This window comes from Myotis yumanensis, unplaced genomic scaffold (assembly GCF_028538775.1).
Source record: "Myotis yumanensis isolate MYYU_CA2020_CCGP unplaced genomic scaffold, mMyoYum1.0.hap1 SCAF_19, whole genome shotgun sequence".
Lineage (NCBI taxonomy): Eukaryota > Metazoa > Chordata > Mammalia > Chiroptera > Vespertilionidae > Myotis > Myotis yumanensis.
The window spans coordinates 17,746,104-17,769,506 of NW_027223770.1; the positions used below are offsets into that span (position 1 = coordinate 17,746,104).

Sequence of the window (23,403 nt, forward strand, 5' to 3'; positions counted from 1 at the left end):
AACTTCCAGGGGTGAAACTCCCCATGTCATTTTACTAAAGATGAAATAATGTCTTCGGTTATCACCAAAATCCCTGCAGATAGTGCCATCTTTAACCACAGTCCTATTTGGAATTTTTTTCTTCATGCTCCACATCTCACCTCTACAGTCCTTCCTCTCCTCCCACTTTCTTTCATCTGGCCCCGACTTTGACCCAAGCCTTCTCTTTGCTCTGTTTTAATGTTGTTTTCCTGCGTCCTCTCCCCTACCTTTATCTAGCATCTGGACTATTCTGTAATAATAAAACACGGTGATGTGCTATTTCAGAAGACCTGCTGCCCAACCCAAGCCCAGGATGAAAAACCTCTCTCTTCTGGCTGCTTTTGGGGTCGTTCCTGTGCTTTAGCCTCGCGGGTGCTATTTATTTTTATATGAAAGGCTCTAGACAAGAACCAAACTACAGTGTAGAACGAGGATCTGTCCATTCGTGTTTCTCAGACCCTACCACTCACCGTTGAATGTGTCCCCCCACGACATGGAGGCTTGGCCGAGGACAGTGATGGCGAACCTTTTGAGCTCGGCGTGTCAGCATTTTGAAAAACCCTAACTTAACTCTGGTGCCGTGTCACATATAGAAATTTTTTGATATTTGCAACCATAGTAAAATAAAGACTTACATTTTTGATATTTATTTTATATAATTAAATGCCATTTAACAAAGAAAAATCAACCAAAAAAAATGAGTTCGTGTGTCACCTCTGACACACGTGTCATAGGTTCGCCATCACTGGCCTAGAATAAGCTGAAGTCGTTCTTCATGCCTGAATGTGCATGCTACTCTAAAATCCACCTCTGTCTGTTTTACCATGAAAGTCACACTCCCCAAAATCTTTAGGTGACATTGATACTCCAGGATGACGTACCATATTGGTCCTGTGATTTCAGAGATCCCCTTGCTTCCCTATTGCCAAGAGGCGCAGTACTAGATGATACTTTTAAGGATGCATCTAGCTCTAAAAATTATATGAGAAAGTACTGGTCCCAGCAACCTTACTAATGACTGGATTGAGATGATAGTTTCCTCGTGATTTAGGGTTAAGGCAAAGCTGCATCAGTTCATTTCAGATCCAGAACTGTTATTATCTGTCCGGCTTTGTGCTCAGCCTTGGGAAGCTGAAGATGAAGCAGATAAGGTCTGCTTTTGAGGAGCCACTAGTCTAGTGAGTAAGACATGTAAGTGTGTAATTTTAACGTGACAAGTAAATGATACAAATCAAGATAGGTATAAGGTGCTATGGTAGCACAGAGGTGGCACACATAACCCAACCTGGAGTTCACAGAGGACTTTCTAAAGGAAATAAGGCCCACGTATTGAAAACTGAGCAAAGGTAAGTCAGGTGAAGAAAACCGCAAAAGACATACTAGGTGGGGAGACTAGCAGGAGCCAAGTGTACCCTGAAGGTTTGTGTTGGGGAAAAATGGGAGAGGAGGATGGAGAGACGGGCAAAGAGCCAAGTCCTGGGACCAGTAGATCCTTTTAGCCACAGTTTCACTTTCCCTGGTTTCAGTTACTCGCAGTGAACCACGGCCCGAAAATATTAAATGGAAAATTCCAGAAAGAAACAATTCCTAAATTTTAAGTTGCATGCTATGCTGAGTTGTGTGATGAAATCTCATGCTATTCCATTCCTTTCTGCCCTGGCTGTGAATCATGCCTTTGTCCAACAACTCCACACTGTTCCCACTCGTTAGTCACTTAGAGCATCTACCTCAGTTATCAGGTTGATTGTCTCATACCCCGATGCTTGTGTTCCTGTCACCCTTATTTTACCTACTAGTGGCCCCAAAGTGTAAGAGTAGTGATCTGGCTATTTGGACATGCCAAAGAGAAGCCAGGAAGTGCTTCCTTTAAGTGAAGAGGCGAGTAGTAGAGAACAGGAGGATATTTTAAGAGGGACCGCATTGACATTATTTATTACAGCATATTTTTAGATTTACTCTAATGTTGTTGTTCGTCTCTTACTGTGCCTAATTTATAAATTTTATTATAGGATAGGAAAAAATATAGTATGTATATGTTTGGGTACTAGCCATGGTTTCAAGTATCTTGGAATGTATTCCCTGCAGATATGGAGAGACTACTATATATGAAATGCAAAGGGGAGTGGGCTACATCCATGTGGTGATTAGTTCATGAAATATTTTTTTAAATTTTGTATTGATTTTAGAGAGAGAAAGATTGATGAGAAACATCAATCAGTTGCCACCCACATGCACCCCAACCAGAGATCAAACCTGCAACCTGGGTATGTGCCCTGACTAGAAATAAACCCTCCCCTTTGGCATACAGGTCATTGCTCCAACCACACCAGCCAGGGCAATCAATGAAATATTTTAACTTCTATGGTGATATAGAAAGATTTACATTGTAGGTAAATGACTGTGGCTGCAGAAGGGAAAGATTGATGGGCAACAGGACTTAGAAGCATTGCCGTAGTCCAAGCAAAAGATACTATGAACCTAAGTGAAATAATTGTAGGAACAGAAAGGAAAGACAGAACAGCAGAAAATGCGGAAGAACTAAATAAGCAGAGTTTTTTTAGTCTCTTGGGGACCAGGGACCCTGCAGGGCAGAGTGAGGGGCAAAGAGGAGTCTAGGATGACCCCCAGGATTCTGGCTTCAAGAGTGACTGGATGTTAAGCTATTGCCCAAGTTTGGGATACAGAAAAGCCAGTTTGGTGGGGAAGGAAGATGAGTTCCGTTTGGAACACGTGAAGGCGACTGAGAAGTATCTGTGTTTATGTGTGTGCCTGTCTGTTCGGCAGGTTAGATTCAGGAGTCTGAAACTTAGGGAAGAGCTCAGGGCTAGAGATAGTCATGGGAGTCATCAGCATGCAACTGTTAATGGAGCCATGGGTGTGTATGAATTCTTACAAGACAAAGACATATAAAAGAAGAGTGGACCAGTGACGGCTCATGTTTAAGAGACAGACAAAAGAAGAGGACTCCTTAAAGGGGAGGAATAAGATTATGGAAGATGAAGAGAACCAGGAGAGAATAGTGTCATGAAAGCCAAAAGAAGTAGATCATTTCAAAGATAAGTAACTAGTTGACCCTGTCGACTACAAAGTAGTGTCAAGAACAAGAGAAGTCTACGAAGATGATGTTTTAAAGATTTCCATTGAATGAAACAATATGAAGTGAACTCAGTTTTTTAGGGAAGTGATGAGTTTTCAAAAACTAGTCTATAGGAAATGGAAGGAGGAGCTTGCATGTGACAAGGGCTGTTGAGTGGAGTAGAAGGTCCAGCATCCACCTTGTTCACTGATGTAAGTGCTGAACAAGTTCCCTGATAGAGAAAATAGGAAAAATATACTAAACTTTTTCCCTTTTTGCTTAAAAAATAAGCCAACCTTGCCTGGCCAGTGTGGGTCAATGGTTGAGTGTCAACCTATGAACCAGGAGGTCATGGTTCGATTCCCAGTCAGGCACATGCCCGGGTTGCAGGCTCAATCCCCAGTAGAGAGCATGCAGGAGGCAGCCGATCAATAATTCTCTCTCATCATTGATGTTTCTCTCTCTCTCCCCCTCTCCCTTCCTCTCTGAAATCAATAAAAATATATATTTTCTAAAAATATGAACCAACCTTTCAAGTTCAGAGATGCCCCCTTCAGTCTAATGCATGGTGAAGTGACCGCTGGTGACTGCTTCTTTGTTGGTAGAATCCATAACCTTAGTTCCATTCTTCCCCCGCCATGACTGAACTTGCTCTAATTTCTAATTTCTTTTCCTTTTTCATTTCATTCATTTGTGTAATATGTTAGGAACAAAGGAAGAAAGGTATTTTAGGACCAGGAAATGCCATGGAGATTACCTCTTCCAAACTACCCCTTTAAGAAACAAGGACATTATGATCCTGAGAGGTTACATATCTTGCTCAAGGTCACAGAGTGAGCTCATAGCAGAACTTGGACTAGAACCCAGGTCTTCTAACTCAGAGGCTGGTGTTCTTTATTAGATCTTGAGAAGTGAATTTTGACAAGATCTGTTCTTCAGTCTTTAAGATTCCAGCCCTAGCCAGTTTTGCTCAGTAGATAAAGCACCAGCCCCTCGACTGAAGGGTCCTGGGTTCGATTCTGGTCAAGGGCACATACCTCAGTTGCAGGCTCGATCCCTGGCCCTGGCTGGGGCACGGGTGGGAGGCAACCAATTGATGTGTCTCTCTCACATCGATGTTTCTCTCTGTCTCTCCCCCTCCCTTCCACACTCTCTAAAAATCAATGATAAAATATTCTTGGGTGAGGATTAACAAACAAAAAACAAACAAACAAAAAGATTCCAATCAGACTGCCTAATTTTCATGACAGTTTGAAAGAAGCAATCAAGGGCCAGACTCCTCTGTGAAGGCCTCTAAGAGTCTCTGATGAGTTGATTCTTCTGTGTCCACAAGGACTGCTATCCACATATCCCATGACATGCACTGTTTCACAAGTATATAGCTCCCTACTAGATTATAAACTTGTGTAGGGACCATTTCTTATATGTGTTATTATATCCTCAGCACCCAGCATAGAGTCTCGTATTTAATAAGCTCCCCTAGGAAAAAAGAAAAGTAAAGCAGGAATGAGACCATACTTTGCATAGGAACCAAACTGAGCTGGGAGGTAAATGAGCTCTCGTTCATGGTAATTTTGCTCAATAGCGTCGTGAGCTCGTGCCAGAACAAGGTTCACACTGTTATTCTGGTCGTGCACCTGCAGAGAAAATAACAGTGATGGTAGTCGCTGTCAATTCGGAGAGAGGGATGGACTCCAGGGTCGCTCAGGCCTTAGAGCGGCGAGACACCTTCCCAGAAGTTCAGAACGAGGCCATCGCCACACGGGCCAGTGGGCAATGAGAGCTGCCAACACGGTACCTGTGCTTCCCCTGCCTCCTATTACTAAGCAGCTCACAGAGGAAGGAGGGTGTTGCCTGGTTATTTGCAGAGGAACCGAAAGCTGAGTCAGGCAGGGTTGGTTGTATTCCAAAGTACACTCAGACTGGAAAGCAGGTGAGTGTTTCTGTTGGGAGGACAGGGTCAGGGAGTATAAAGACCAGGCTCTGCAGTAATAGGACCTACTCCCCTACTGACCAATACACATCCCACTCTCCAGGATTAGAACAAACACACACACAGCGGCACACACACACACACACACACACACACACACACACACACCCTTTGGGGGAGTTCAGCTACTAAAAGCAAAGGGAGCAGCCTTAGTTCAGATAGATGCCCAGGTTTCTGCCCTATGAAATGTGGGAACAGGTTTAAGAATGCCAGAGAAGAGAGGAAACGGGCATTTATTAAAAACTTACTCTAGCCCTAGCTGTTTGGCTCAGGGGCTGGAGCATCAGACACCACATGCTGGGGAGAATGTGGAGCAACAGGAACTCTCATACACTGCTGGTGGGAATGAAAGCGGGGCAGCCACTGTGGAAGACAGATTGGCAGTTTCCACAGAACGTCCTCTTACCCTATAATCCAGTAATCTCACCGCTCGGTGTTTACCTAAAGGAGATAAAAACTTATGTCCACACAAAACCCTGCACACAGATGTTGATAATAGCTTTATTCATACTTGAGGATTCTTGGAAGCAATTAAGATGTCTTTCAGTAGGTGAATGGATAAATTGTGGTATGTCCAGACAATAGAATATTTTTTGTGTGTGTATTAATCCTCACTGGAGGATATTTCTTCCATTGATTTTAGAGAGAGTAGAAGGGAAGGAGGAGGAGGAGAGAGGAGAGAAAGAAACATCAATGTGAGAGAGCCACAGCTGGTTGCCTCCTGCACATACCCCAACAGGGACAGGGAAGCTGCAATCCAGGTACATGCCCTTGACCAGAATCGAACCCTTCAGTTTGCGGGCCGACGCTCTAACCACTTAACCATGCTGGCCAGGGCTAGAATATTATTTACTAAAGTACTAAAAGTAAATAAGCTATCAAAAAAAACCCCACATAGCCGAAACCGGTCTGGCTCAGTGGATAGAGCGTCAGCCTGCGGACTGAAAGGTCCCAGGTTCGATTCCGGTCAAGGGCATGTACCTGGGTTGCGGGCACATCCCCAGTGGGAGATGTGCAGGAGGCAGCTGATCGATGTTTCTCTCTCATCGATGTTTCTAACTCTCTCTCTCTCTCCCTTCCTCTCTGTAAAAAATCAATAAAATATATTTTTTAAAAAACCCACATGGGAGAAACTTAAATGCATGTTACCAAGAGGGGAACCAATCTGAAGAGGCTACATACTGTATGATTCCAAGTACAGTCAAACATCAGTTCTCGAATGTCTCCCATCTCCCACAATTCAATTCTCCACCAAGTTGTTCATGGAAGAAATGTCTCGGTTAACTTCAGTTCTCAGCCTGACAACCCTTTCATGCCGATCCATCAGCAGGACACAAAGCGTATTTCAGGCCAAAGGAGAGAATGTGCCAGTATGAGTCAGTCTACCACTAACATCTCAGGAAATGGTGCATGTGTGTGTGTGTGTGTGTGTGTGTGTTCCTTTTGTTGCTGGCAAAATAAACAAATTAGCACAATTTTAAAATAAAGAGGATATCAAGAGTGCTAATGTTGCTAATCATGTGAAAGAAACAATGATCACAGGCAACTGAAGAGGTAGAAAAACTGTAGTTGATTTAGATAAACAAAAAGCAGTTAGTGACAGCATTTCAGAGGCAAAAAGCAGAAGTGCTACATTCCTTCTTTTTTTTTTTAATATATTTTATTGATTTTTTTTTTTTTTTTTTTTTTTTTTTTTTTAACAGAGAGGAAGGGAGAAGAATAGAGAGTTAGAAACATCGATCAGCTGCCTCTTGCACACCTCCCACTGGGGTGTGCCCGCAACCAAGGTACATGCCCCTGGCCGGAATCGAACCTGGGACCTTTCAGTCCGCAGGCTGACACTCTATCCACTGAGCCAAACCGGTTAGGGCTACATTCCTTCTTTATAGGCACCCATCCAGTGCTGAAAGTGATGCATCTAAGGCTAGAAGAGGGTGGTTCCATACATTTAAGAAGTGTTTGTTTGCGAAGCTCAGTGGTTGAGCACTGACCTGGGAACCAGAAGGTCAGGTTTCAATTCCTGGTCAAGGCACATGCCCCGGTTGTGGGTTCAATCCCCAGTGTGGGGTGTGCAGGAGGCATCCGATCAGTGATTCTCTCTCATTATTGATGTTTCTATTTCTCTCCCTCTCCCTTCCTCTCTGAAATCAATAAAAATTTATTTACAATAAAGGAAGTGTTTGTTTATAGACTAAACAGTACTGTATATAAGAAAGGTTAAAACCGGAATAATCTGGGGGTCTGGAATAGGTTAATTCAATTTACATTATTTCTAATGGGGACCAAAATGACTCGGTTTTCAAACAAATTGCTTGTTAAACAGCCTTCCGTAACGAATCAAGTTCAAGAACCGAGGTTCCACTGTATCTGACATTCTGGAAAAGGCGAAACTATGGAGACAATAAAAAGATCAGTGGTTGCCAGGGGAGTGGGTAGGAGAGGGATGGATGGAAGAGCACAGAGGGTTTTCAGGGCAGTAAAATACTCTGTATGATATTATAATGATGGACACATTATTATACATTTGTCCAAACCCATACAATGTGCAGCATCAAGAGTAAATCCCAAGGTAAACTGTGGACTTTGGGTGATTATGATGTGTGGATGTGGGCTCATCCTTGGTGGAAAAAAAAAAAGTGCCATTCTGGTAGCGATGTCGGTAATGGGAGAGACTGTGCATATATGGGCGCAGGGCATATGTGAAACATCTCTGTACCTTCCTCTCAATTTTGCTGTAAACCTAAATCTGCTCTTAACAAAATAAGTCTTTAAAAAATCCATGAGAGATGTAGAAAACAAATAGCAAAATGAGATATAAAACATAATCACATGGATAACTATATTAAATATCAACAGACTAAATAAACCATTTTGATTAAAGCAGGTGGAGATGGTTAGCTCTGCAAATTCTCAAAGAAGCTACCTTTTGTGCATAGTTGGGGAAATAACTAGATGCCTATTAATGGAAGTAAACCAAGAAAGAAAAAATAAATGGCATCCAAAAAACAATGGACCCAAAGCAAGAAAAAGGCAAAAAAGACTTTGGAAGATGGTGCTAAACCTCCCGTTTGGCAGACACCAGCCCAGGTTGGGAGTAGGAAGCTAGAAGGCTCTGGAGAGAGGAATCCAGGAATAAAACAAAACTAATAATTTATCTGATGTTAGAATGTCTAGACCAGGGGTCCTCAAACTACGGCCCGCGGGCCACATGCAAATACAAATACTGTATTTGTTCCCGTTTTGTTTTTTTACTTCAAAATAAGATATGTGCAGTGTGCATAGGAATTTGTTCATAGTTTTTTTTAAAACTATAGTCCGGCCCTCCAACGGTCTGAGGGACAGTGAACTGGCCCCCCTGTTTAAAAAGTTTGAGGACCCCTGGTCTAGACATTAATTTGGTAGACATTTGACAAATCTGTTAGCCCTTTTGTGGACAAAGTGATCAGGTATATGGGAAACTAAACAAATGAGAAGCAAGGCAACTATTAACTCCAGAACAAAAGGAAAATGTTGAGCACATAACCCATAATACAGTATTTGGATCAGCATTCACCCCACAAATATTGGAGTGTCAGACCCCGTGTGAGCACTGGGCTACCTGCAATAACAAAGCAGATCAAGTCCCTGCTTTCACAGAGCTTACATTCTAGGGCAGCGGTTCTCAACCTGTGGGTCGCGGCCCCTTTGGCGGTCGAAGGACCCTTTCACAGGGGTCACCTAAGACCATCCTGCATATCAGATATTTACATGACGATTCATCACAGTAGCAACATTACAGTGATGAAGTAGCAACGAAGATAATTTTATGGTTGGGTCACAACATGAGGGACTATATTTAAAGGGCCAGAAGGTTGCGATCTAGTGGGTAAAATATATGCTTAAAAGAAAAAAAAAGAATCAATACGTACTATCAGATAGTGATTCATTAAAGAAATTTAGAAGTATATATGGATTGAAAAGTGGGACACACCTGCTACTTTGCATAAAATAGGGAATAAAGAAACATCTGAGGAGAGACCCCAGTAAAGTGAAGGAGAAAACAGTCGGCTCTCTGTGGGAAAATTGGTCTAGAAAGAACAGATAGTGCACAGTCCGGAAGCAGGAGTGGGCTGTACTTGTTAAAGCAAAAGAGGGGGACCCTGTGTCGCAGCGATAGAGGGGGAGGGGAGATCAAAGACAGAGCTCAGGTCACGTGGAGCCCTGGCAAGGACTTTGCATTTACAGAGCCATAATAATGTAGCTAATGATTTCAGTAAATGTGTGTAATGTAACTCCCTTGAAGTGAGGGAGAGGCTGTACGAGGGCTCCAGGAAGTTGACAGAGAATGCCGACAACAGTAAATTAACAGATGGCAGTGTGCACGAATTAACTAGAACAATGGAGGTAATTACCAGAAAAAAAAAAAAAGGAAGAATTTAAAGTGGTTTGTGGGGGGAGAGAAGGAGGGAACATGGGGCAGCTGCTTTTCATTCTAAAACTTTAAATACTATTTGACATTTTAAAAACTGTAAGCATTTTCTAAAAGCTTGATGAAGGGTGGAAACCTCAACAGCAAATGTATCAGGCGTGAACCAGCCCAGACGATGCAGCCAGTGGCGCAGGGATGGCAGGGTGGGAGTAGGCTGTGCAGACCACAGTGCTCTATCTTCCTAAGTGGAATGTTCTAGATCTCCATCAACTGCTATTTTTCTCCCACCTTACATTGCTTTAGGTCACCAGCCAGGCCGCCGGAAAAAAAACCAAAAACACACTTTCCTTCTGCATAAATTCTATGTAACTCACCACATTGATCCCATAGCCTATGCTACTGTAAACAGGATAAAAGAAACCATGCCTGAAATCTTGTGTGGAATAAGGTGGTGTTGATATAACTATTTTGACTTTTACTGAACTTGAATCATATTGACCATATTCGTTTGTTAGAGCTGCATCAAATCTCTAATTTTTCAAACTATATTCCAATTAGGTGAAAATGATACTGTGCATTCGTTTGCATGTCTTTAATTCCAGTGAGATTCCTTATCGATGTGTTATTTGTGAATTGTGTTCGTGTCTCTGCCCGTTCTCCTATGGCATGTTCCTCGTTAATTTGTAAAGGCTCTTGAAGGGAATATTATGATGAGGAAACAGCTAGTTGGAGTTCATTCCCTGAGTCTCTAGACATTTAGACAAGACCTGAGCTGAGGAGTCCCGCCCCAAGTTCTGGCTTTGCTTTTCCTGGGGTGTCTTTTAAAATAACTATTCCAGCCCAGCCGGCGTGGCCCAGTGGTTGAACATCAACCTATGAACCAGGAGGTCACAGTTCAGTTCTTAGTCAGGGGACACGCCCGGGTTTAGGACTCAATCCCCAGTGTGGGGCGTGCAGGAGGCATATATATGTAATGTGTGTGTGTGTGTGTGTGTGTGTGTGTGTATATATATATATATATATATATATGTAATTTTTAAAAAATATTTTTATTGATTTCAGAAAGGAAAAGAGAGAGAAACATCAGTGTTGAGAGAGAACCATTGATGGACTGCCTCCTGCATGCTCCACACTGGGGATGGAGCCATAACCTGGGCATGTGCCCTGACCAGGAATTGAACCGTGAGCTCCTGGTTCATAGGTCAAGGCTCAACCACTGAGCCACACCGGCCAGGCATCTTTGGGATTATATTATCTTGGGCTTGGGAAGGACCAGGTGCTTTTTCAAAATAACTGATCAACTTCCGAAACTTTCACAGGACTCTGATGGGCCCACCCCAACCAGTGATCCCTTTCCCAGGCTAGATTGACAAGCCTCCATGGCCAAGCACCTCCCCGTGGGCCATTTTGACTTCTGCACGTGTGCTCACCTCCCCCTGGCCCCCCAGACAATCCGGGACCTGAGGGGGAAGGAAGGGGTATTAATCCTCGGTGGGGCAGTACTGTGATCGCTTGGGTCAGGGGGGCGGAGAGCTGGCTTCCTGGTGAAACTGCAGGCTCAGTGTCCCATTCAGCTCCCCAGCCCATTCAGCTAAACAATATTTGATTCCCTTTGCTTCCTTTCTTTATTAATATCAACCCTAATGTCTACAGACGCTCAGCTGCAGAAAAACCTGGTAGAGCACACATGTTCCACAAGCTGAACCGTGACGCCTTTGAAACAGTCTCTTATTTCTTGTTTCAAACGCTGGACCAGTCTCCCAGCAAAATAGTTTTCAGACGTTGTTGGCCTCATACTGAATTCCAGAAACATTGCTTTAAATGCTTAACAAGAAAATGTGTGAATGTGGAAGTAGCTTTCCTGGAGTCATTGGTTCAGTGTTTCTTTCTCCCGGTGGTCCTACCTTTATTCAGCTAATATTATCATTTTGCACGGTTTGTTGCAATCAAATCTATAAAAACCCATGCATGCAGGGCAAGGGGCGGCCCCCTTCCCTGCTGCACCCGTTCCCCTGGACGAGGGGCTCTCTGCACCAACCAGGTCCCACTGCACGCTGAGGGCCACCAGGACAGGGGAATTGGGGCCACCTGAGGCGATGCCCTTGGTTTCAGCCTGGGCATGACTCTGACAGGAGGTCAGTCATAACCCCACAGGTGGTAGCTTCGCCCCACTGGCTTGCCTCCTTGTGTTTTGATCTATAAAATACAGTGTCCATGACTATTTTTCTTTTCTAGTTCCCTTCTTTATGTTTAGGAAGGCTTTTCTATCCAGAGATCAATTAATATTTACCTATTCTCCGCTTCCCCTCCCCCTTCTATTGACCAACGTTGTTCAGGCCTCAGGGTCAGCATGTAACTGCTCAGTGGACACGACTTTGGTGACACGGTGACAGGACAGACAGACTTACTTTATGAGAATGAGTGGGCCCTTCTCCGTACGGCCTGTGATTTGGACTCCCCAGTCATGGTTGCATTTCCTGCCAACATACCCATTTGTTTTCCTCTTCAGCCACCTGACAGCTGCCCCTGTGTTTCAGGTGACCTGCGGCCCCGATGGCAAACTTCAAGGGCCATGCTCTCCCGGGGAGCTTCTTCTTGATCGTTGGGCTGTGGTGGTCAGTGAAGTACCCACTGAAGTATTTTCACCAAAATGGGAAAAGGAGACAACTGAGTCGTAATTATGAGCGTCTGGAGATCATCGAGGCCGCCATCAGAACTTTATTTCCAGTCATTGGTAAGGATGGGGGCCGCGTGGTCCAGGGGATCTCCCATCACACCCAGAGCCTTCAGCCCACTCTCTGGACCCTGTGGATGGATATCTCCACGGGCAGAGGTGATAGATAACAGTGTGAGTTGGCCACTAGACATTTCATTGCAACATCTGCTGTGCACTGAACCTTGTCATATCAACAGTGAACAGTGCCTCGCATCTCAGTGCACTGTGAAAAAGTACCAAATAAATTACACCCTTTGCCCTAGAAAGACATGGGTGTAGATCAGTGATGGCGAGCCTTTTGAGCTCGGCGTGTCAGCATTTTGAAAAACCCTAACTTAACTCTGGTGCCGTGTCACATATAGAAATTTTTTGATCTTTGCAACCATAGTAAAACAAAGATGGATACTTTTGATATTCATTTTATATAATTAAATGCAATTTAACAATGAAAAATCAACCAAAAAAATGAGTTCGCATGTGTCACCTCTGACTCGCGTGTCATAGGTTCGCCATCACTGGTGTAGATTGTAGGAACAGAAGACATAACTTATGGAAAGGACAAAACACAAAAGTAGAAAAAAAAATTGAGAGTAAGCTCATGAATTATGAGAAAATGAAGTTGAGTTTTAGATAAATCTTTTTTCCCCGTCTCTTCTCCAGAACCTCAAGAGTAAACCCCTACTCATTGGCATATCCTCCACCCCCAAACCTCAAGCAGGTAGAGAGAGGAGTGTGATGCTTGGGGCTGGTAAGAGGCAGCGGACGAGACTGAGAGAAGCCCGCAGAGGCTGTGTGCGAGGGGTCTTCCTTTATGGTGCCCTTCCCAACAAAACCCGCCCACTTCCTCATCATCTATCCACTCTGCTGGGGGCCCTCGAAGAATGAGTGGTACCAATGAGGGACCTGATTCGGCAATTGCATTTGCCTCTCACCATCTCTGGCCTCCAGCTTCCTGGGCGCAGCTGAAACCATGCCAGTGGCTTCTCTGGGAGTTGGCACAGGAACATGGCTCTGTTTCCTGGTCCAGCGGGACTTTCCCATTCACCAGCCCCTCGGGCATCAGAAAGGCTTTCTCATCTTTCTGAAGCCAAGAAGTAAACAGGGACCACATGGTTTACATGGTATTGACCTAAACCAGTGGTCGGCAAACTGCAGCTCGCGAGCCACATGCGGCTCTTTGGCCCCGTGAGTGTGGCTCTTCCACAAAATACCAACTTCTGCGCATGAGCCACGAAGTTTCAATCACACTGTACGTGCGCACCCGCACGTGGTATTTTGTGGAAGAGCCACACTCAAGGGGCCAAAGAGCCGCAGTTTGCCGATCACTGGCCTAAACAAAGCCAAAGAACTGTGTCTGGGTAGAAATAATACTCATTCACCAATTATTTCCTGAGTTCTCACTACGTGCCAGGAACTCACCGTTCTAGGTAAGGGGGTACAGTGGGGAACTACAGCTAGGCTTGAGCTCTGACAGGACTTCCCTTTCCTGGGTTGTCTTCAACTCCTGGATCCTTTATGCACACATTGACAGGGGCTGGTTTTTGGGGAAACAGTGTTTGGGGAGCAGGGTCCAGAACGTGCCATGGAGGAGTTACTGTAGCCCCAAGAACACTCTGGGCACCAGGCATAAAGGCAAAGCTTTCGCCTTCAAAGCAGGTGACAGTAGGAGGGATGAGAACCGAGACCCGCACTGAGGCACAGCTTGGCCACCTGGCCGTCTCTAAAGCTTGGTTCTCCTGGGACACCGTATGGGAGAGACCCCAAGCTGACGTGTAGGACACTGAAACCTAAAGCTACGGGAAGGAGCCGAGACCACAGAGCCCACTCTGTCCTACAAGCGCCCCTGGGCGCGGCCTCCCTCCCTTGGGTGAACACAGGTATCTCCATCACCAGTGTCTGCTCAGATTCTATTATTTCCAACCGAATGGTTTCCTTCCAGGATTCCTTTCCTTGCTCAGTTGGCAGAGGGAGCCCCAAGATTAAGTTATCTGCCACACTCTCGCTTCGGTGGCAATGCCCCAGACAAGTTTCCTGTGGACGGTGGCTGCTGCACCTCCCTCCACGTGCCCCTGTCCCAGGAACAGCAACTAAGACACGACATCTACACAGGTTCCTCAGCAAAGACCTCCCTTTAGACTGAAGTAGCCAAGTAGGGCCACTAAGCCACAGGCTGTGTCACCCAGATCCTGACTTCAGTCCTGCCTCGGGTTATCTTTGGCTTTAGAATTACTCTCCCCGCCTAATTTCCATTCTCATTTCCCTGCAGGGATCCTAGCAGAGCAGTTTGTTCCGGATGGGCCCCACCTCCACCTGTACTCGGAACACGGGTGGATCAAGTTGATGAACTGGCAACACAGCACCATGTATCTGTTCTTCGCCATCTCAGGAATCACTGACATGCTCACCTATCTCGTCAGTCACGTGCCCTTGGGGGTGGACAGACTGGTGATGGCTGTGGCAGCGTTCAACGAAGGTAACTGAGTGGTAAGGATGGGAAAAGGGAAGAAACTGACAAGTTGTGGTTATGAGCGATCTGGACACAGTGCACCACAACTATCACAAATATAACAACCTTCCCCAGAAAAAATCCAAATCTCTGAACTTCAACAACCTGAGCAGGCTTAGTCCTATGCTCTGGATGGTACAGGTGACATATTCCTTAAAGAACCCATGAAAGGCCCGGCCACTGGCTCAGTGGCTGAGCATCGACCTATGAACCAGGAGGTCATGGTTCAATTACTGGTCAGGGCACATGCCTGGGTTGCGGGCTCGATCCCCAGTGGGGGACTTGCAGGAGACCGCTGTTCAATGATTCTCTCTCCTTCTCTCCCCTTCATCTCTGAAATCAATAAAAAATTTTGTTTTAAAAAAGAACCCGGGAAAGCACAAGGCTTTTAGCCAGTCACTGGCTAGGAGGGTACAAACTCGCTGCACTCCCCTCGCCCCCTCATGCGTGTGAGTGCATGTGCGCACATCCACACGGAAACAGAACTGTCTGAAGACGGGGTGAATGTCACCACGCCAGACTGTGACTCCCTGTGGTTTGGGAAGGGAAACTGCACTCCAGCCCCCACCTGGAGTGTCATTGTCTGGACTCCATCACAAATAGGAAACTGACCAGAGCTAGGCAGATCTCCCAACGTAGCTCATGTTCAATGGGGTCGTAAAAAAAGCATCTTGTACCCCAACAACCTCACTGACTTATGTTATCTCAGGAAGAGTTTAAAAAGGGTGAATTAGGGCAAAACCAAATTTCAAGTAAACACACAATATGTCACAAATCAGCAATATTTCACTTACCCATCCTGTATTGAACCCTACCATCAATTCTGTAAATAGAGAGATAGCCTTTGCTTAGACCCACTTTACACACACACAATTTTTTTTAATATAGTTTTATTGATTTCAGAGTGGGGGGGGGGGGATTGAAACATCAGGGATGAGAGAGAATCATTGATCGGCTACCTCCTGCACGCCCTCTGCTGGGGATTGAGCCTGCAACCCGGGCATGTGCCCTGACCGGGAACTGAACCGTGACCTCCTGGTTCATAGGTCGACACTCGACCACTGAGCCACGCCAGCTGGGGCAGCACACACACAGATTTCATCTGCCCATTGCTTGTCCTGTAATGTTATAGAAACTGACTTTGAGGGTAGAAAACCCTAGCTGAGGACATTCTATAGTGGGGCGTGCAGGGTGGTGCTGATGGAGAAATGGGCCTCTCTGACGGCCTTGCCTGGCTCTGGGGCAGGTTTCCTCTTCTACCACCACGTCCACAACCGGCCGCCACTGGACCAGTTCATCCACTCGCTGCTGCTGTGCGCTGTGTTCGGAGGGGCTCTCAGCATCTTCTTGGAGGTGATCCTTCGGGACAACATTGTGCTGGAACTTTTCCGAACCTCGCTCGTTATTCTCCAGGGCACCTGGTTCTGGCAGGTAAGTGTTCAAACACTGCTCCTAGCGCTGTAGGGACTGAGGGGCCGCACGGAGCGTGTCCAGGTGAAGTCTGACATGCCGCCCCCGGACCTGGGGAGCCTTACCCATGAATAGCCTGCTGATGCGTTAAGCAGAGTCTAGGGAGTGTACACAGTGAGCAGATTAACTATTTCCCCATCTGCCCGCCCCAGTGGAGGTACTGATACCATCTAAAGCAGGGGTCCTCAAACTTTTTAAACAGGGGGCCAGTTCACTGTCCCTCAGACCGTTGGAGGGCCGGACTATAGTTTAAAAAAAAACTATGAACAAATTCCTATGCACACTGCACATATCTTATTTTGAAGTGAAAAAACAAAGCAGGAACAAATACAATATTTGTATTTGCATGTGGCCCACGGGCCGTAGTTTGAGGACCCCTGATCTAAAGGCTCCACTTGCCAAACTGTTCCCCTGAAATTTGGTTGGAAATAGCCTTTGCTAAAACCAGATTTAACCCAGCCATTTTCCTGTGCAAAACGTCTTTCCCCGCTAAGGCAGGCAGGGGGAATGCGGTCCGAACGCCTGCGGTAACCACAGGCAGGAGGCAACTAATGACCAGCTGTCTTCTCTGTGTGACCCACCAGATTGGGTTTGTGCTGTTCCCGCCCTCTGGAGGCCCGCAGTGGGACCAGGAAGATCACGCGAACCTCATGTTCATCACCATGTGCTTCTGCTGGCACTACCTGGCCGCGCTCTGCATCGTGGGCGTCAACTACTCCCTTGTTCACTGGTACGTCCCCGAGACTTCTGTCAGCGTTCTCCTTCCTTACCAACCCCCTGCACCGTTTTTATTTCCAGGGACCCCTTTCACAACTAACTCCCACCACTTAACAAGTACCAGCTAAAGGCCGAGTCCTGTGCTAGGTGCTCTAGACCAGCGGCCGCCAACCGGTGGTCCGTGGACCACCGGTGGCCTGTGAGGTCCGAAAGGTTGGCGACTGTTGCTCTAGAACAGTGGCCGGCAAACTGCGGCTCGTGAGCCACATGCAGCTCTTTGGCCCTTGAGTGTGGCTCTTCCACAAAATACCGACTTCTGCGCATGGGCCACAAAGTTTCAAGCGCACTGTACGTGTGCGCCTGCACGTGGTATTTTGTGGAAGAGCCACACTCAAGGGGCCAGAGAGCCGCATGTGGCTCGCGAGCCGCAGTTTGCCGACCACGGCTCTAGACTATGAATGAGGGTGATGGGGCTCTGAGAAGGTTAAGGGCCTGACTGGTCATAGTAACCTGGGACAGACCCAGGCTGCAGAGGCAGATCTGACCGAGCTCAGGCCTGTGCTGCGACAGAAAACACTCGGAATGAGGCCCGGGCTCTGGACTGCAGTCCTGCTCTGTCCCTGTTCGTTTTGAGCCCATCGCCTGTTTCCCAGAGGCCTTGCGACAATCAGATGAGACACCACGCAGCTGAAGGGCTCCTCCAAGATGACAGCGAACAGTTCCCAGGCACCGCCCGATTTAATCCTCATCACTTTATGAAATCTGTAATGTTGTACAGACGGGAAAACCAAGGCTTCAATAGACTAATGTGATCAAGGTTGCCCAACGAGCAACTGGCAGAGCTCCAGTCTGTAACCACAGTGCCAGGGAGACTGCGGGCACATGGCACTAGTTGTTGTCTTAGCTGCCCCTATCTCTGTCCCTTGCTCCTGATTTCCCTACAAAGCAGATACCACTTCACCCAGAAAGACTTCCACGCAGACCAAACAGAACACAACTCAAGGTCCTCGTTTCTATCAGTTCCACTGCCGGGTCAGTGCAATAATAAAAAGGGAGGTGGGAGACCCGAGTTCAGTCTCAATTACAACGTTCACTATCAAATATTATTCATCACGATCCCTTTATCTACCGACGAATACCGAGAAGTCAGATATGTAATCACAATATTTAAGGAAGTAAATGCTTTAAGCACCATTAGACGCCCTCACATCCTTCAGAGAAGGGATAGGGATTTGGGGGGCTGATTTAATTCGTTACTGTTTCTCCATTACAGCCTTCTGACCCGGTTAAAGAGGCGCAGAGAAGGAGAAATCATCGGCATTCAGGAGCTGAAGTCAGACACCACTTACCAGAAGGCCCTGCTGAATGGCTCCGACGAGGAATGAGACGGGGCCCTCGGTCACAAACGGGGTGGCATGTCCCCGTGAGCAGGACTAGCTGAGTGTCACAGGTGTGGCTCATCTCCGTGTTAATGCTTGCCTTGGTCTGCCCTGAAGGTGCTCTATATTTGTACCTTCTCACTTAACAGCTGAAGACTGTGTTGGTGCGTATCCTTCATAAAGAAAAACCAAGCAAGTCTTTACGTCTCAGGAGAGAAATCAGACTCTGAAGTGTCAGAACAGCACGTAGCCTCATTGACGAATCCGGCCAAACCCACTGCTGTTGATGACTTATCCCTTCTTCCCCTCCCAAGAAAGCAGGAACTTTATTAGGAAGTGAGTGAATCACAGTGCCTTTCTTTTAGAAATTCAAGTCTAGCATGTATTTTTAAAAAGTAGTCATCCACAAGTTTTGGTGTTTACACATCACTTGTTAACACCTCCTAACTAATCGTGACACTAGAGTACTGCAATACCACTGTTGGTCAGTGGCAAAGTTGGGCCAAAGGTGCATTTTGTTTTTAAAACCAGGAAGCTAGTTAGTGGCCCAGATGAGAGCTGGAACTCAGATGGTCTGACTCCTCAAAAGTGCCCTCATGAGCAAGAAAGCTGGACAGTGAGAGAGAGAAAATGTCAGGTAGGGGAAGGCTTGACTTCAAATACAGCCGAAAGCAAAGGGCAAGAATCCCGCAAAGGATCTGAAGCTGGAACTGGTAATATAATCTTGATACTCTAGTCTTGGTTCCTTTTTTTTTTTTTAAAGCTTCCTTCAACAAGGGCTTATTAAACATCTCCTTTGCACCAGGACTGGAATGGTTGTACAGATTAACTAAGTATGTGCCCAGCAAGGAATTCAGTCTAATGGGAGAACTATGCAGGCAGTTCATACGGGGTGACTGATGCCATGATGGTAAGTGAAACCACCATGACACAAAGGAGGGAGGAGCTTGGCCATAGAAAAGGCACATTCCAGGCAGAGAGAAAAGAACATGAATGGATAAAGGTGGGTTAGGACGAATCTGAAAGCTCTTACCGTAGAGACCAAATAGTACCATTCAATTGTTGGGCACTTTTCAGGCTCTGAAATATATCTTATTTGTTTCTCACGACCACCTACCGGTATACTGGAAATACATTCGTTCTTCAGAGTTGAGTGGTCTAAGGTTACTAGGTGTAGAACCAGATTTCAGTAGGACTCCAGCCAGCCTGTCTCTCGCCTTTCTCCTCTGCTACGTCACACAAATGCAGCGGTCATTCCCGTGGAGCACTGAGGTCGTCATTCACCTGAAGCACTGAGGTCAACCCAGGGTCATTCCCATGGAGCATTGAGGTCAGCACTGGGGTCATTCCCGTGGAGCACTGAGGTCAGCACCGGGGTCATTCCCGTGGAGCACTGAGGTCAGCACTGGACCCACCTCACTTCCCAGGACTCAGTCCTACACTGTTCCCCTCGGATGTCAAAGTCTGCAGCCACTAAGGAGACGAGCGGTCAGGTGACTTCAGTCAATAACAGTGTGGGGTGGGGTTGGGGCTAAAGGCCAGGACTTTTATGAAATCATTTATTAAACAAATTCAGAGGAAGTTTAACCAGCAGTCAATACCCAAGACAGGATTTCTCCAATTTCTACCTGTTGCTCACTTAGAGCCTGTCACATGAACTTTCCGTGTGAAATGTGACTCCAGGGAGTACTGACATGCAAATACCAAAGTATTATGAAACAGCAGGTGCAGCCGCCTTTACTCGGGTGAAACAGTTGTTTCTCCTCGCTGCAGTCCCTGCCTCTGGCCATTTCCCATCCATTTCTGTCCAGCCCTCCACTCCCCTCAAAAGCTCAATGCCGCCTCGGCCGATTCACCTCTGCCCTGTCATCCAGACTTCCACCCTCAGCTCTGGATCGCCCCCAAGTCTCACCATGACACATCACGGCCGCTCCCTTCTTAGGAAGGCAGCAGAAAGGGCACCTGACTTAGAATCCGAAGACTGGACTTACTTCTTGGTTCTAACTCCAGCTGAAATGCGCATTTTCTCCCAGTGAGAACAGCTTAACTGTTTCACAGAACTTCCTTAGGAATCCAGTGAGGTGTCTGAGCAACCACTGTGTCACCACCAAGCCATCGAAAGGTGTCGGCCCCTCGACAACTTGCCCGATCCCTCTGCTCCCACCCGCAAGCCCCTCTGAAGCAGGCCATTCCCACTCCTTCCAATCCACTTCCGCACGCAGATGCCATACAGTATCATCGCTAGACTTCGACAGATTAAAATACCTTTTCAGTCATCTGGATCCTTCCAAGAGTTAGGGAAGCTCTGCCCCTGCAGAAAAGTTTCCCCACCCAAGCCCTGCTCCAGCACAGAAGCAGCATATTTCTTACCCCCAGTGCCTTAATTAAAGCACCATGCCCAGCTCTCTGCCTGCAGCTCGGTGGGGCTGAGAAGCAGGAAACAGGATTAAATAACTTGTATACCTACACTGACCTCCTTTTGGTTGGTGCTGTCCAGTAGGGATACCCATCTCTACTTTGGAATAAAAGTCAGCAAAGTTTTATTTAAAGAACCACATCGAAAGTCTTTTAGACTTGAGGGCCATGTGGCATCTATTCAGTTCTGCTTCTGCTCGAACTGAAAGCAGCCATAGATAATACACAAATGAAATGGGCATGGGCTGTGTTCCAATAAAACTTTATTTACAAAAACGGGAAGCCAACCTAAGGGCAGTGGCTTGCTGACTCTTGTTCTGGAGCAAAGCAGAATGTAGAGTCTCTGAACTGAAATGCAGTCTGTGCTGCAAGAGCAGCGTCCCTGCTGGCATCCACCCGCGGTGCCCACCAGCCCGGGCGTGTGAACAGGCCACAGACAGGATCCTGACACCCCCTCTTTAAGAGGTAGTGCTCAACTAGTCCCATTTCAGGGAACCCCCACACTCTCACTTCTTGTGTTTCTTTCCCATCTCAGAGCCTCTCCACGGAGTTATCCAGTCAACCACCAACTTATTAGAATCCTGCCATTCTCACATTCTGGTCAAAAGAATGAATTCGTTTAGGGGGCTAATGCCCAAGTTTCTATTTGACAAAGACGTACAATAGGCTCTTTAAAAAAAATAAGTTACATAAAAATTTCTGGAGACAAAGCTCCTCTCCAGACCACTCGTCACGGAGAAGACCACAAGCTGAAAGGTACGAGCCGTGTACAGAATGCGGCGTAGTCGCTGTCCGCGCTCCCCCCGTAAGCCCGCTCTCGGGGAGCCTGGCTTGTGTGACACACTGACCTCACACGGCTCACACGGTTCTGAGAGAAGCCTCCCTGGGTCGGAACGGAACAGACCTGGAGCGAGCCTTCCTCAGTGTCCTCCTCGTGGGGTGTGGCAGCGGATGGCAGCCCTGTTGCCGCCAGCCCACCACTGGCCTCAGAGGAAGGAGGGGCCTCCCTGCTCCCTTCCTTGCGGCCTGCAGGGCGGAGCAGGCCTGGGCTCTGCTGGAAGCTTCTCTCAGAGTCACTGCTGTTCGGGTGCCTGCTTAGGAGACGGAGCTGTGGTCACAACAACAGTGGAGACCGCTTTGGAGGAATTCGAGGCTGTTCCCTGTTGGAGATGGGACGCGGGGACGGTCTGGATGCGCACCTGTTCGCAAAGAGAACATCTGGTCAGCAGCTTGCAAACAGGCTCGCCGGCTGGGCCCAGACAGCAAAGGCAAGGAGAGAAGCCGGTGTGGCCCGCAGTGCGCCCTGGCCTCACCTGTGTGGCCTGGCCCTGCTGCTGGAGCTGCTGCAGCTGCTGGGCAGTGAGGAAGCTCACGGGCTTGCTGCCAGCTATGAGCTTGGTGCCCGCTGGCATGGTGGTGAGGATGATGTTGCGGCCCAACCCACTGAGGCTGTGGACGGAAAGCAGGACAGGGCGTTAGCTCCCACCAGAATCAGGCCACGCACTGAAGGAAACCAGGGGGCCTGGGGCCCCTGAAAATCCCAGCATTCTGGACTGAAGTAGAAACTAGCGGATGAGACCTCATTTGTTCCACCTTCTATGCTTCCCACGACGAGATAAGAGCGAGCCCAGGGCCCCCAGTGCTTTGGCTAAAACGACCCTGAGATCCAGACCTTGATCAGCGGGAGTAACGAACAAGGCCCCGGGGAGGCGTGCGCTTTTGTCAAGAATCCCCTGCCCCACACAGCTGCCTTGAGACCATCAGAACGATCCCATCACACCCCTTCTCCCTGTCCCGTTTCAGTCAGGGCCACGGGCAGCCCAAGTTCCAACAAACCCTCCTCCTCCTGACTGACCACACCACCGGGCTCAGAAAACGTGAGGCCTTCCCAGCAGCCGCAGTCGAAACTGCTGCCTGAGCCGTGTCAGTAGCGACCCATGACACACTGCCTGTCCCCTTCCTTGCTTTTTCTTCATAGTACACCTTACCGCCCTCATAGTATTTCGCTCCTCTCTTGAAGCCAGCATGGACTTCTGTCTCTCTCAATCACTGCTATATCCCCCACACCTAAAACAATACTAGCTGCTCAATACGCCTCGCCGAGCACAACAAAGGAGAGGTACCCAGGATGCGCCCCAGGAAACCAGCACCCGGAAGCCCTGCCCTCCCTCCCGATGGCACTTACTTGGCTCCCAGGTTGCCTTTGATGATGGGGGCTGTGACCACACTCTTGCCCTTCATAGGCTGGCTGATCACAGAGAGCGGGACTGTGATCCGAGTCGGCAGCTTCCCCTAGAAAGAAGGAGGAGCCAGTGTATGGGACACGGATGAGAAGACCAGTGTCTCCTCCAGGGCTGAGCCCAGGAGCCAGCGCCAGAGGCTCTCGCCGCCTGTGCTCCGCCTGGGCAGCGTTCCTGAGGTGCGGCCCCGGGAGGCCTCATGAAACCGCTGTCACGTACGGTAGTTCAGGGCTCCTGTGCTACACTGAGGGGCCACCTGATCGCTATCATCTCTTCCATGCTGCCTACAGCAGCAGTCACCACACACAATGCTGTCGTCAGGATTAAATGTGTTCCTCACCCCCAAAGGAGGATGTGTGTTCACTTCCGCACAGAGAGAGCCGAGCTCCTAGAGCAGTGATGGCGAACCTTTTGAGCTTGGCGTGTCGGCATTTTGAAAAACCCTAACTTAACTCTGGTGCC

General features: G+C 47.5%; 2 protein-coding genes across 10 annotated transcripts in view; one reads left to right on the forward strand and one right to left on the reverse strand.

Moving 5' to 3' along the window:
* The window catches only part of TMEM45B (transmembrane protein 45B), a 29,937-nt gene extending 10,844 nt beyond the window's left edge, over nt 1–19,093 (forward strand). For 4 of the 5 annotated variants that reach the window (XM_070399684.1, XM_070399687.1, XM_070399683.1 and 1 more), the window contains exons 2-6: nt 12,036–12,232; nt 14,481–14,687; nt 15,967–16,151; nt 16,775–16,920; nt 18,181–19,093. In XM_070399684.1, coding sequence (XP_070255785.1) covers nt 12,052–12,232; nt 14,481–14,687; nt 15,967–16,151; nt 16,775–16,920; nt 18,181–18,292 — 831 coding nt within the window. In that variant the 5' untranslated portion in view covers nt 12,036–12,051 and the 3' untranslated portion in view covers nt 18,293–19,093. Of the gene's footprint in view, nt 1–6,799; nt 6,878–12,035; nt 12,233–14,480; nt 14,688–15,966; nt 16,152–16,774; nt 16,921–18,180 lie in introns of those variants that run through there. The other variant, XM_070399685.1, reaches the window with a different exon arrangement.
* NFRKB (nuclear factor related to kappaB binding protein) overlaps nt 17,645–23,403 on the reverse strand; it is a 34,149-nt gene continuing 28,390 nt past the window's right edge. For all 5 annotated transcript variants that reach the window (XM_070399678.1, XM_070399682.1, XM_070399681.1 and 2 more), the window contains exons 25-27: nt 22,887–22,993; nt 22,015–22,150; nt 17,645–21,900 (exon numbers count right to left, since the gene is read on the reverse strand). In XM_070399678.1, the coding sequence (XP_070255779.1) occupies nt 21,775–21,900; nt 22,015–22,150; nt 22,887–22,993 (369 nt within the window). In that variant the 3' untranslated portion in view covers nt 17,645–21,774. The remainder of the gene's footprint in view (nt 21,901–22,014; nt 22,151–22,886; nt 22,994–23,403) is intronic.